Below are 12,868 nucleotides of genomic sequence, written 5' to 3' on the forward strand. Positions count from 1 at the left end.
CAGTGAAGAGAAGGACAAGGACGGTCTATAATTCCAATAAAAATGCCTTCTCAGGTTCATCATTATGCATTATTTTCTTTTTAAACCTCTCAAAAAAGTTAATTTTAAATCCTCTGTATTACATATTTATGACACAGTGTAAGGCATTTAAGTTAAATCTGGAAGAAAACATCAATTATGTAAATATATATACTGAATTAATCTGCTTCCTCGATACTGTGTGTTAGCATTACCCAAGTGTTCATTCAAGATGTGACCAATGTTAATACTAGATGTGAACAAGGTTAGGTATAGTGGTAATGTACTCAGAGTCTCTCCCTATGTTGCCCACCGACAAGCATAGTTTGTGGTAGAGAGACAACGGCAAGGCACAGGCTGGTGCAAGTTAGTCCCCATCCCACCACCCAGTTGTCAGCATGAACCATGACAGAAGAGAGAACAGATAGAGCAAGAGGATGTTGAGAGGGGGAGAAGGCATTCAGCGAGCCTCCATGCATATTGGCAGGACCAATTCAAAACTCAGTCGAGTTGTATGTAAGACAGGAACATTTAGCAAAATAAAAAGAATTAGATATTGTTGCTTGCTAAGTGAGTGGAGACAGTGCCAGAGATGTCATCGTGTGAACAGCACAGCAGCCCCCTCCATGTGGTCCGCACCAGTGGAGGCTGACTGCTGCAGTGGAAGGGTTAGGGGTTAGTCACAGAGCAGTCAACTTGGGATATGATCACCAAAGTTGTATATTAATATGGGAGATAAGTAGCCTCATGGTTAATAACAATGCAGTAACGTGAGCATACAAATGTTTCACAGAGTCTCCTCTGTGATCTGTGTATATGATCTGGTTCTGCTTGTTTGTCACTGTTAACACCAGTTGGCCACTACTGGGCCATGGCACAGCTGTGCTTCTGTCTGTAGAAACCTTCACTGTACTGGAGGTAGCTGGTAGTCAGAAAGAGTCAAGTAAGTCACAAATCAGAATCAGAATCAGAATCAGAAAAAGCTTTATTGCCAAGTACGATGTTACACATACGAGGAATTTGTTGTGGTGATATTGGTGCATGCATCAAATAACTAATAAGTGAAAATATAACAAATTAACAATATAAACTATTTAAAGAATAGAAAATATAACAAATTAACAATATAAACTATTTTAAAAAGTAGAAAATATGACTATACAATATAAATATATATACACAATCTGTGATTCTGCTAGACAAAGCACTGTCCTGTAGCAGGTGTTTCTTCACTGTATGTGTTGCTTCTTTAGAAGTAGCCAATTAACAAATTGCTTTTTATGCAAAAATGTCATGTCATTGTCCGAACAGCTTATCCCTTTCCATGGGGTTGCGGGGTGTTGCTGCTGGAGCCAATCCCAGCCTTGTCTCAGGGCGAGGGCAGGGTACTCCCTGGACAAGTCGCCAGCTCATCACAGGGCCCTCACTAGTGAGCAACGTGGGGTTCAGTATCTCGCTCAAGGACACTTCGACATGCAGCTCAGCACTGCCCGGAGCCGGGATTTGAACCAGTGACCTTCCGATCACTAGTCGACCTGCTCTACCCGCTGAGCTACAGCCGCCCTTTCATGCAAAAATGTCAATACCCCAAAATAAAAGTTTTTATCGTCCAAATTTAACCAATCCTTTTATTCCCTCTTATATTAAACTAGTTTCCAAATCAAAGGTGAAAAGAGAGATGTGGCAGATTTTCTCTGGGGAAGAGAGAGTCTGCAACTTTAAAGTTACTTATTCAAAGTTGTGGCTCTCACTAAAAGGGGAAAATAAAAATTGTGCTCCTCCTTTGAACTACAGTTTTTCCACATCAAATTCTTTATGTCATTTGAAATGAATACATAGGCAAGTTAAGCACTGCACTAGGATATTTTCACCAGTTAAATAACCTTATTGCCATACTTTTCCAACTTGTGAAAATCCAGTTATTAGACTTACATTAAGTCTAACGTCTAGCCATCTGAAACTGAAGTCTTCATGTTGGCAAATTAATTTCTTTATTTTCTAACTCTGCCAGTCATTTAGATGTCACCACATCCATGAAGATGTGTAGGTCTTTAATTGAAAGTCTTTTTTCTCCTGCAGCTGTTGCTCCAGGGACTGTTGGTTTCTTCCACTTGAACTTGAATCCCAATCTTCTGGAGCACTGGCACAGCTTCTGACCATGTCTTAAAAGTCTTTGTGTTCATGTCAGGCATGAGTTACGAAGCATATAAAGACTGAGCCTCACAGTTTAATGATGTCTCACACCCGCCCCCCTTTCATCTCTGTTTCATTAGTGTAATCCTGGTTGAAATATATGTTGTTGTCTTACACATAATAATCAAGAAAGAGAAAAAAAAGTGTCATCCCTCCTTACGGCATTGAACAGGCAGTGTGTTCTCTCAAAGTGCACATCCAATTTTTCTGTTAGTCATAGTGATGGTCAGATGAGTTTAGCTACAATCACGGAAATCATTTCCTATCAATCAGAACAAATGTTGGCATTTCTTGTTGTCATACTCACAGTAGTCTGGCACAGGTCTCTGGGACTTGTGAATGTAAAATGCTATATATCATAGTGTAAAGTGTAAATAAAAAAGTTGGGATTTCCAATGTTTTTTTTTTTGTTTGTTTTGTTTTGTTTTTTTTTCTGTTGTTATTTTAAGAACGCTTGCGCCCACCTGAGCTTCATTAAATAAATAGCTGAACATCACAACATTATTCAGCCAAACCCTATCTGTCATCATGGCAATGCCATCTGAAGCAACAGTTTTGGCCACTAGATGGAGGTAGACACTCATCAGACATTCCCATGCTCCCCAGCTGTTTTTGTGTTTGTTTGTTTTTGCTTGAAACACCTGGCAGATAATCTCCTCCAATCATCCGACCATTTAGCTAACAAAGCCTTGTGTTTCACTCTGTAACTGACTGTGACTCTACAGCCTGTTGCCTCCTCAGGAAGCTTACAGGTGGAAATCATTTGGAGAATGCACAGTCTGGATCAGTTAAACTGCTTGCTTAAATGTATCAAATTTAGTCTCGACCAAGTCACTACCCACAGTCAGTACAGCTGCTGCTGAACTCCAACCAAAGGTGAAGTGGACTGTGGGAGACACTGACACAACTGAAATGTACCCATAGGATTAAAATAGGAACAGTGGTTTGTCTTTATATCTTCTTCTTCTTTCTGTCACAAGTTGCAGAATGCAGAAATTGCTAAAGTGAATACACTGCTGGGTAATTTGTGTTTTATCCCATTTATACTACTAATCAGTCATTCCCTGCCTCATTAAATGATAAAGGTCACATATTAGGATCAAAAGCTACACAACACCTATATGGAGTGAGACCGTTTGTTGTTCAAAGTGGACAAACTTAATCTGCTAATGGAGCTCAGATATGTGATGCAATGTTCAAATCAGAACAGTTAGTAAATGGATTTGAGGTGTGACTGTTTTTATATCCACAATTTGCCCTAGTTATGTGATCAATTACAGTGAATTCAAGTCTGCATTAGTTTTAGACTGCATTTCCACCTAGTACCAGTATGATTACTTAAGTTTTAATTCTTCTTCTGTAAACCATACAACCTTTGTTGTATACCTTGTTGGGTGGTGTGCTTACATTATCCTAAATGTTTCTGACAATGTTCAAACCCAGAGAATTTTGTATTTTTCTTCAAGGTAAATGTGCATTCATTTATTTATTTTTTTTTGTCTTTAACTTAAGGAGAGAGTCAAGAGTGTCAAGTAGGTCTATATGCGGACCCAAAGTAGCTACAAGACACAAGTATTACATGGCACTACATGCACCGAAACTTACTGGTTTGGGTTAGGGAAAGTTATCAGGGAGGTGTGTTGTGTAGCAAGTGAAGTGAACATGTCAGCTTGAGTCAAGTCAGAAAAAGATGTGAAATGTGGCTGCAGGTTAAGATGACATGAGATAAGCTTATCCTTTATTAATCCCCGAAGGGGAAATTCAAATGCTGCAGAGTTGTTAAGGACATGTGTGAGCCACTTGTGGGTCGTTGGCCCAACCAGCCTTCATGTGGGTTGCCAGGCCTAGGTAAGCCCAGGTGTGAATGGTTATTAAGCTGTCTCTGGGGGGAACTCAGTACTGCACTGTAGGTGGATGGTCATCAGTCATGTTTATTTGTCTGAAAAAACTATCCTGAGACTGATATGTGTGCAGAAGTCCTGCCACATTAAGCTCTGATACAGTCCTGACTGCACTGTGTATTAATGCTACTTAAAGTTTATTGTGCTGTTCACTATTTGTGATGATGTTCATTATGATGTGACTGTCTTTGTAAGCGTTATATAAAGATGTGTTTGGAACATCCCCAAAGCTAATAAATACACTGCGCAGACTGAGCATTGGTAAGCAAGTGGAATTGCATTGCAACAATGAAAACAACTATCTAATTAGGTAATATCAGTACATGCAATGTCCATTGTATTTCTGAATGGCAATGGCAACTTTAAAGTTTTGTTTTAGGGATTCTAACTTATAAAATGTGGAAATATGATGTTACAGACACATTGTCTTTGGGTGAGTGCACTGGCCTCTCCATACTTTGTTGCAGACGGGGGATGTTTTTGTTGTGGGTTACTTACTGACTTTAGTTGCCACCACAATGATATCGTGCTGAACAGCCTTCTCTCTGTCCAGATAATCATTAGTGGAAATGGTTCCCTCAACCGTGTCAATATCAAAACAGCTGTCTGACTCTGTGTGCCATTCCAACGAATATCTGCAGACAAAAGAGCAATTCACATTAGTCCAGCTGAGAGGGAAACAAGTGACACTGGTGGGCTGAGTACTTTGTCATCAAAGGGACCACATTTGAAAAATTCCCATAACTCCAGCAGTGGGCACAGCTAAGAAAGCTTTGTCACATAAGGGCAACAGAGTGTATTTCTGCAGCAGCAAAGCAATTTGGTGTTTTCAGGTCCACTTTTGGATGCCAAATCAGCTGTCATATTACATTGTAACACATGTAAACAAGTTCATCCTCAAGACACTTCGGCATGTAAAGGCATCTGCTTATCGGAGCAAATAAATAACAGTGGTAATTGGCCTGATGATGTGCTATTAATAAAACTATTTACACTTTAACTGTTGAGGAGATATAAATGCTGTGTTGCGAATGTAACTAATTAATTCTCATAAACTGCATTGGGATGAAGTTTTTAGTTGTCTGTGCAGAAAATTCTACTTCTGAAGTTAAATAAACTCTTCAAAATCCCTCTTGGGTTTTTTAAAGATAAAATGCATAATCTCAAACCTGAAAACAGGCTGTTTTACAGATTGGTGGTTCTCACAAGTAAGCCACACTACAATTATAGGATGATCTTAGAATATGAGAGAATAGATATTAAACTGCCCAACAGCATATAGAGTATACTATACTATCTACTCCATTGTATAGAGTAGAGTAAAATGAGCTCAAACTTAAACATCCATAGTATTCAAATGCAACTTCCACATTAATGTAGCAGTAGTAGTATTAGTAATATAAGTCCAAAAGCATCAGATAGGCTTGAAATCAGTCAAAAGGACTGGTTCTTTTAACTGCATGATGAATCGCTTCTCTCAGTTGTGATATCATTTACCATGTTGACTTGGCTGTTGTGTCAGAATAATTAGTTCCTGACCATCAAACAGTAAACAGCGATCATCATGTTGTTGAAACAATAACTTTATTGTTTCCACAATAACAGCTAATGAAGGTAATTAAATCAACAGAGCTGGAAGAAAAATGTGGTCTGTATATGAAATCATCTCAGGAGCCTGTGCAAGCCACCAGATCATGTATAGTGCAAGGCCTCCTGGAACTCATAGAGATGTGCTGCAAATAAAGCTATTATAACAGCACAATGACACAGGAGCGCACAGAGGCATGCTTAGCTACAACTACAGTAAGGTTGTAGGACTACTCTTTTTATAACCACATGATTATGTTGCTACCCGCTGATCATTTGCCCAGGAATTCTGTACAGCAGTACAACATACAGCAAATGCAAGCGTGTGAAGTCACAAATACATTTCCTTGCTGGAGTGAATTGCACTGGCAATTCTTATATTGAAAGTATGTATGTTAAATCCAAGTTCTTAACTATAAATAACTATGCATACATGTATAAACCATTTGACAGTGGTGGTCTTCATTTAACCTCTTTTGGAGGTCATATCACCAAGCTAGAGTTCTCAAGGGGCCTGAAAATTACAACCCGACCCGGCCCGCAGGTTTTTAAGCCTGAACCCGACGCAGTCCGACACACCAGCATGAATTGTCTGCCCGAACCCGGTCCGAACCTGACCCCCCGCGCTCCTGCATTGTTTTCCCTCATACATTTGTTATCGTAACTTTATGTAGTGGCGTCAGATCTGCGTCTGCCCCTCCCCATGAAGCAGCAGCCAGACTTACTCTTCACCACATGTGAACAGCAATGATTCACAACAAACAATATATAATTTACAACCTGCAATAAATGTGTTTTATAAAAAAGGAAGCCCGAGGCCGGACCTGACCCGGCTCATTTGCATATATGTTCAGCCTGAACCTGCGGGTCCGGTCAGGTTTGTCGGGCCGGGCCGTCCCCTTGAGAACTCTACTTCAAGCTAACATTAGCTATGTTAGTGTAGTTTGGGTTTGCTACGTAACACTTACTAAGTGTAAAAAAAAAAATAAGCTATTAATATTGTCTATGTAGAAACTACTTTGTGTTGTGTAAACTATTTCAATAAAGTGAGCTAGTGCAACTGGCTCCATGGCTAGAAATAAATGGATACTCATTGCTAATACTAATTCTAAATAATAAATCTAATGGAAACTTTAAGTTTTTAAGTTATCTTTTGTACTTGGCACATGTGGCAGTATTACTCCCACTAACTAATGAAGTCATTTACCTGACAGCACTGCTGGTGGCATCCAGGTCGTGAGCCGTCACAGAGCCAATGATGGTTCCTGGAGGAGTGTCCTCGTACACTTCCATAGAGTAGGAGGGCTTGGTGAAGACAGGAGGCTCATCGATGTCCAGGACATTCACCTTGACTGTTGCTGAGTCCTTGAAGGGCCCAAGATGAAGGAAACGGGGGTCCAGCTGTGTGTTTGATGCCTCAACCTTGAAGGTGTAGGACTTCTTTGTCTCATAGTCAAGAGTCTGCAGAAACAAAGGCATAACGAAAGAGAGAGGGGTGAAATCTTAATATATATCAAACACATGTAGGATTTATTAACATTTATATATTTTTTTGTCCTTTTTGCCTTTATAAGATGGTGGAGATAAATAATCGTATAGATTCACTATGAAAGCAGCTTATTACAGCCCATATATACCTTTCTTGTGAGACAGCAACCTATGGTGGCAGTGGTTATTACAACAACTGCAAAGGAGGAAGTGAGGATAATAAATATTAAGCGAAGATTTAAGGAGGTCCAGAATGAACAATTTGGTTAAACACTGGACTTTCATTCAGAAGGCTTTCACTGTGAAACCATCAGTCAACAATGAGCTATTATTAACATATTATCATGAATGTAAATAGAAATTAAGTTACTTATGTAATGCAGGTAACTTAAAATACTGTGTGTGATGGACCAAACACAGGAATATATGAAGGAACTTAATTTTTTCATAAACAGTTTGCAGAGCTAATTCTTAAATTATTTTTTTTCTTTTATTGATCTCAGCAAAATATTCTCCTTTTTGCATTTTTTAAAATTGTTTTTTGATAACATTCAATCAATAGTTTAGTTCATGCCTTATCGCTCATCCAATCTAGTTGTATATATGTTCATATAGATGATGTGGTCCTTTCTATTAATCATCCACCCAATTAAGTCGCTGTATTTGTGTTTTCCTTTATGACAGAGATGGGGTTCAATATAATCATAACTTCAAACTTTCAGATGTAAGACTGATTAACTTGGTGTGATTTTTTTTAAAAATAAATTAATAAATCCAATCAATAAATCACCGGCATGAGGAGATCAGTAGGGTGACTGACGCAGGAAAAAAGCCTCTCCAGAACCTGCTAGTCTGGGTGCAGAGTGATGTGTAGCAGTCAGGTAAGGATGCTCTTGATGGTGCAGAGCTAGGTGTTCACCAGCATCTGAGGAGGCAGATGGACCTTCTTTAGTCTCCTCAGGAAGAAGGGATGCTGGAGAGCCTTCTTGATCAGAATGGAGGTGTTGAGGGTCCAGGAGAGGTCCACTGAGATGTGGACACCCAGAGACTCAAAACTGGTGACACGCTCAACCTCTGTTCCATTGATATGGATGGGGGTGTATGTGCCACCATTTGACTTTCTGTAGTCCACAGTGAGCTCTTTGGTCTTCTTAGTGTTGAGAGCCAAGTTGTTGTTGGTGCTGGTCCTCTTACCAGTAGACCGACTCATCATTGTTGCTGATGCTGTGTCGTCTGAGAACTTGACAGTGGTGTTTAAACCATGTGCAGGTGCGCAGTCATACGTGAAGAGGGAGTAGAGGAGGGGGCTCAGCATGTTCAGGATGAGGGCTGAGGAGGTCTGTTAGGTGTAACCTAACAGACTGTGGAAGAAGTCCAGAATCCAGTAAAGGAGGGAGGTATTGATGCCAAGGTCACTGAATTTGGTGATCACTTTGGAGGGGATGATGGTGATGATGGTGTTGAATGCTGAACTGAAGTCAATGAAAAGCATTCTCATGTAGGTGTTACCGTTGTTGAGGTGGGAGAGGGCGGAGTGAAGCGCCGAAGAGATGGCATCTTCTATACTCCTGTTTCGATGGCAGGTGAATTGGTAGGGGTCCAGTGTGGGTAGACTGGTTTTGAGGTGAGCCAGGACCAGCCTCTCGAAGAATGTTGTGATGATAGGGTCAGTTCAATTAGGCAGAAGTCAGTAAGGCTTACTGCAGTGGAGTACTATTTGTGGCTCGGGCATGATGGAGGTGGTTTTAAAGCACATGGGGACAGCTGCTTGGGCTGGTGACAGGTTGAATATGTTGGTCCAGGTCTCAGTCAGCTGCACAGCACAGGCCTTGAGGACGTGTCCTGGGAAACCATCAGGACCCGAAGCCTTCCGTGCATTAACCCCGCTCAGTTCTACACACACGTCACTGCATGCATGAAGATAAGCAACTGGCTTTTGTATTGTAATGAATACTTCCCGGGACACACGTTTCATTCATCTACTCACTTCCAGTGACCTTGTCGGAAAGAAACATTCTGAGACCTCTGAGTGCTACTGAACAAGCAACATGCAGTCCAACCCAATACAGTAAATAAATCCTGTTAGACTGACTGCCCCCATAGGAGGAATGCAGACAGAAAGGAGAGGGAAGAAATGTCTCTTTCCAGCAAAGATTCTAATAGTGACGTGCACATGTCTGGTGTAGACCTGTGACAAGACTCAAAAGGCAAGAGCTGAAATCTCTCTTGGATCAATCAAAATTCCCTCTGCATTTCACTTGGCTGACCCTGAAACTTGTGTGGGGTTTAGTAAGGGGAAAGGGAAATGGAAGAGGGCTGACTGGCAGCAAGAGAGCCAGAGAGGATTTAACTGATTGCCATCTCGCCACAGATTCTAGAGAGGAAGAGTGGAGAGGGAAGAGGGAAGGTGTGGAGAGAGGAGACTAGCTGGCCTGATATAAGGTGTCTGATAGAGCTGCAATATGCTACAACTCCCATTGTGATTAAAAAAAAAGTATCTTGAATCAGTTTGTGTCTGCAACCTGTGCGTTCATGCCCTTATTTTTCCCACTTGAGTGTGTCTTTTCAGTGGCGTCTGCAATTTGTCCTGTTGACATCCCACATCCATTGGGTCATTAATTACCTGTTGTGGCTTTTATGATGAGGCTGGCAGTCATAGAACAGAGGACTGAATAAGGACACTGAAGTAAAGTTGATTAAGCTCAACATATAAATGAGCAGCATTTTTATTCTATTTACAGATCTGCTGTGTCTGTTGACAGCCTCTTAGACCTGAAGTGACTTTATGGATGCTGGCTGTTGTCTTTTGCTCCAAGGTAAAAGCCAGAATGCTGCCTTTCTTTACTGTCACATTCTCTGACTTTGCTCATCCTAAAATACCAAACCTTAATCAGGTAAAGGTGTTTTTGTTTGGCCACTTGGGGGCAACAAGCTGTAAACACAACGGTTACATATATTAGATCCTTAAAAAGTTGCCATGAATGAGTAAACAGGTGCACAATTACATCTCCAGCACATTTACATCTGTATGGAGCTACATTACCATACCACATTGTCCCATTTGGTGTTGTGATTGTGTCATGATTGTAAGTTCAACAGCAACTTTACTTTTAGCTCTGATTTTGTCTTCACCAAGTCCTTAGAAACATGTCTGGATCTTTAGCTGATAAATGCTACACTATGTTCACCAGCTAGTCTCTAACTGTATCCCCTATAGTGCTGGGCAGGCAGTGTACAGTAGATTTATAAGATAATTTTCAGTGAAAGCTGTCTGATACTTTACCCAAACTGTCTAATCCCATGTGAAATCTGAACAACATATGAAGTAGCACAAAACAGTGACCAGTCCAGCTGCTAAACTTTGCGATAATGTTTCTACTTTTTCAGCACCATGCAACGTCAAACAATATTTTCTTAGTTTAAAGAGACATTTGAGGAATAGAGAGACTGTGTACTGCCCATTTTGGGGGGTAAATCTAGAGTGTTCTCTGCTTTTACTGCTCATAAATGTCAGTATTATCAGTCTACTACAATTCTCTATGTTTCACAATTTAAAACCTAAGCTTGTTAATTGTCACAGTGAAGCCTCTGTAAATAAAGAACAGGATGACTTGGATGAGGATGACAAGGCTGCAAAGGTATCTAATATCTGCATGGAAGTCCTACACAGTGGTGTCAGACAAGCTATCTTAAATAGATTCAGTAATGTTGACATTGTTGGGCTGACCCCTAAGACCTTCACAAATGGAACAAATTATTCAAAGGGGATGATTCTGTCTCTTGGGGCTATAAGTGGACTATTGGACTTTAGTAGACTTGTGGTTTTACAGCCTGAAATTTAAGTTAGGAAACTATAGTCAGAAGCTGGGTGGTAATCAACAAACAAAAAGGAGGAGATGTAGAGGGGAAGTCAAAGAAGTCAACTACTGTCTGGATTCTCCTGATGAACAGGATCCTGAAAATGTGGAGGAAATGCAGAAGGTGATGTGGCAGAAATGCTGTCAAAAGACTTTGATCACCAGCTGGTAGAATACATGATGACAGCTATGTTTTCCCAGCACATAAAAGAGATTATTGGAGATCAACCACTCACCCCAGAAGTCACTTCCAGGTGGCTCTCCAGTTTAGGGCAAAGTTCAAGCAAATGGAATCTTGATGGACTTGATGGCCTAGTCCCAAGACTGCTGGAGGTATACAAAGCAGCAACCAGGTTGGGAAAGAAGCAGGAACATTTTGGACTGCGTTGAGAAAGATGTAGGTGGTAGAGCTGATGGGGCACCCACTGGCTAAGTGGGTAGAGCAGATGTCCCATGTACAGAAGCTTTGTCCTTGCTGCAATGGTCCTGGGTTCGAGGCTTACAGTGAGACCTTGGATTCAGCCATGAACAGGATCCAAGTTGGCCTACTGATTGGCTACAGAGGTCTGAAACAGGATGCCTATACACATGAGGTCTTCCATGTGGCAGTTGTGGTTGAGGAGACCATTATACTACACAAATTCGAGGATGTGCTATTTGCTTGAGCTTTGCTTATGGGTATTATTATTATACTATTGAATCTAGAGTATCCACAAGCCATGAAGTATTGCTTTGAGTTTCTACAGGGAATGGTGATAAAGATAAAACAAGACCAATCCTGAGGAAAAAACTGTGCAACATCTGTCTACTTGGTTGGCGATGGGAGTGAATGTTACCGAATAAACATACAGACAATCCATAGAATCAGACATTCAAATGCATACAATGAAGAAAGGGGACTGAAAACATTTGCTAAATAACTGTTTTCATAGTTGTTTTTTCTTTCTCTTCAGTTTTTCATGTGGAAATAGTTCTTCTCTGTGGAGTGAGTAGGTCAGTTCAAGAAATACAAGCAGAAAGAAACAAGAGTATTCTAAATGAAAAACACGGAAATTAATCTCCATTTTGTTTGATTGTTTGAACATAATGTCTGTTGATGAGTTTCTTGTTCACCACATGTTGTATGTTTTGTGATAGGCACTTATGCAGACTTTCAGCACATTCTAAGGACTTGAAGCACTGTAAATGTGAAAATGTGAGTGGGAAAACATTTATATTTATTCAACAGTCTAAGGATTTAAACAATTTATTTTGAATGTGTGAGTGGGAAAAAAAAACATATTTAGACTACTTTATTTTGTTGGACTGATTATAATGAGAGCTGATGGGCTTGACTGTTCTCTGCTAAGGCAGATCATTTTTCGAAAACTATGTTTTGTGAATGTTAAATGGACAACGTTCAGTCTCAGAATTTAAAGCAGTTAATTTTGATTGACTAACTAAACTAAGGGCTGTTTCTGCTTTGACATAATTTTTTTGTTTAACATGCATGACTACTGTCTCACTTCGACACACTTACCTGCTGTGTGTAGGAGATTTATAGATTGTCTTTTAGACATGTATCTGTTGGGAAAAAATAATCTTTGCTACTTTTGAGAGAGAGATTTTTGCCTCAAGAAGTTGTGGTTTGTATAACTCTAAATTGTAAGTTGAAACATGCTTTTATATAATCTTAACTAGAAACATTGTGTTGAGACTCATTTTAATGAAAATAGTTTAGGTGGTTTAAGTTGATAGAATGCATTTTAGTAAGTTATGCACATTTTGAATTTGCATTGCAAAGTTAAAACAACAAGTCATTTACAGTCACGTTGACTTACAGTG

The 12,868-nt window shown here is 40.1% G+C and overlaps 1 protein-coding gene across 1 annotated transcript in view; it reads right to left on the reverse strand.

The window, feature by feature from the left end:
- Positions 1-12,868, reverse strand: part of cdh12a (cadherin 12, type 2a (N-cadherin 2)) — a 97,639-nt gene that overhangs the window by 21,438 nt on the left and 63,333 nt on the right. The window contains exons 8-9 of the mRNA XM_037084040.1: positions 6,907-7,160; positions 4,611-4,747 (exon numbers count right to left, since the gene is read on the reverse strand). Coding sequence (XP_036939935.1) covers positions 4,611-4,747; positions 6,907-7,160 — 391 coding nt within the window. The remainder of the gene's footprint in view (positions 1-4,610; positions 4,748-6,906; positions 7,161-12,868) is intronic.

Source organism: Acanthopagrus latus, chromosome 21 (assembly GCF_904848185.1).
Source record: "Acanthopagrus latus isolate v.2019 chromosome 21, fAcaLat1.1, whole genome shotgun sequence".
Lineage (NCBI taxonomy): Eukaryota > Metazoa > Chordata > Actinopteri > Spariformes > Sparidae > Acanthopagrus > Acanthopagrus latus.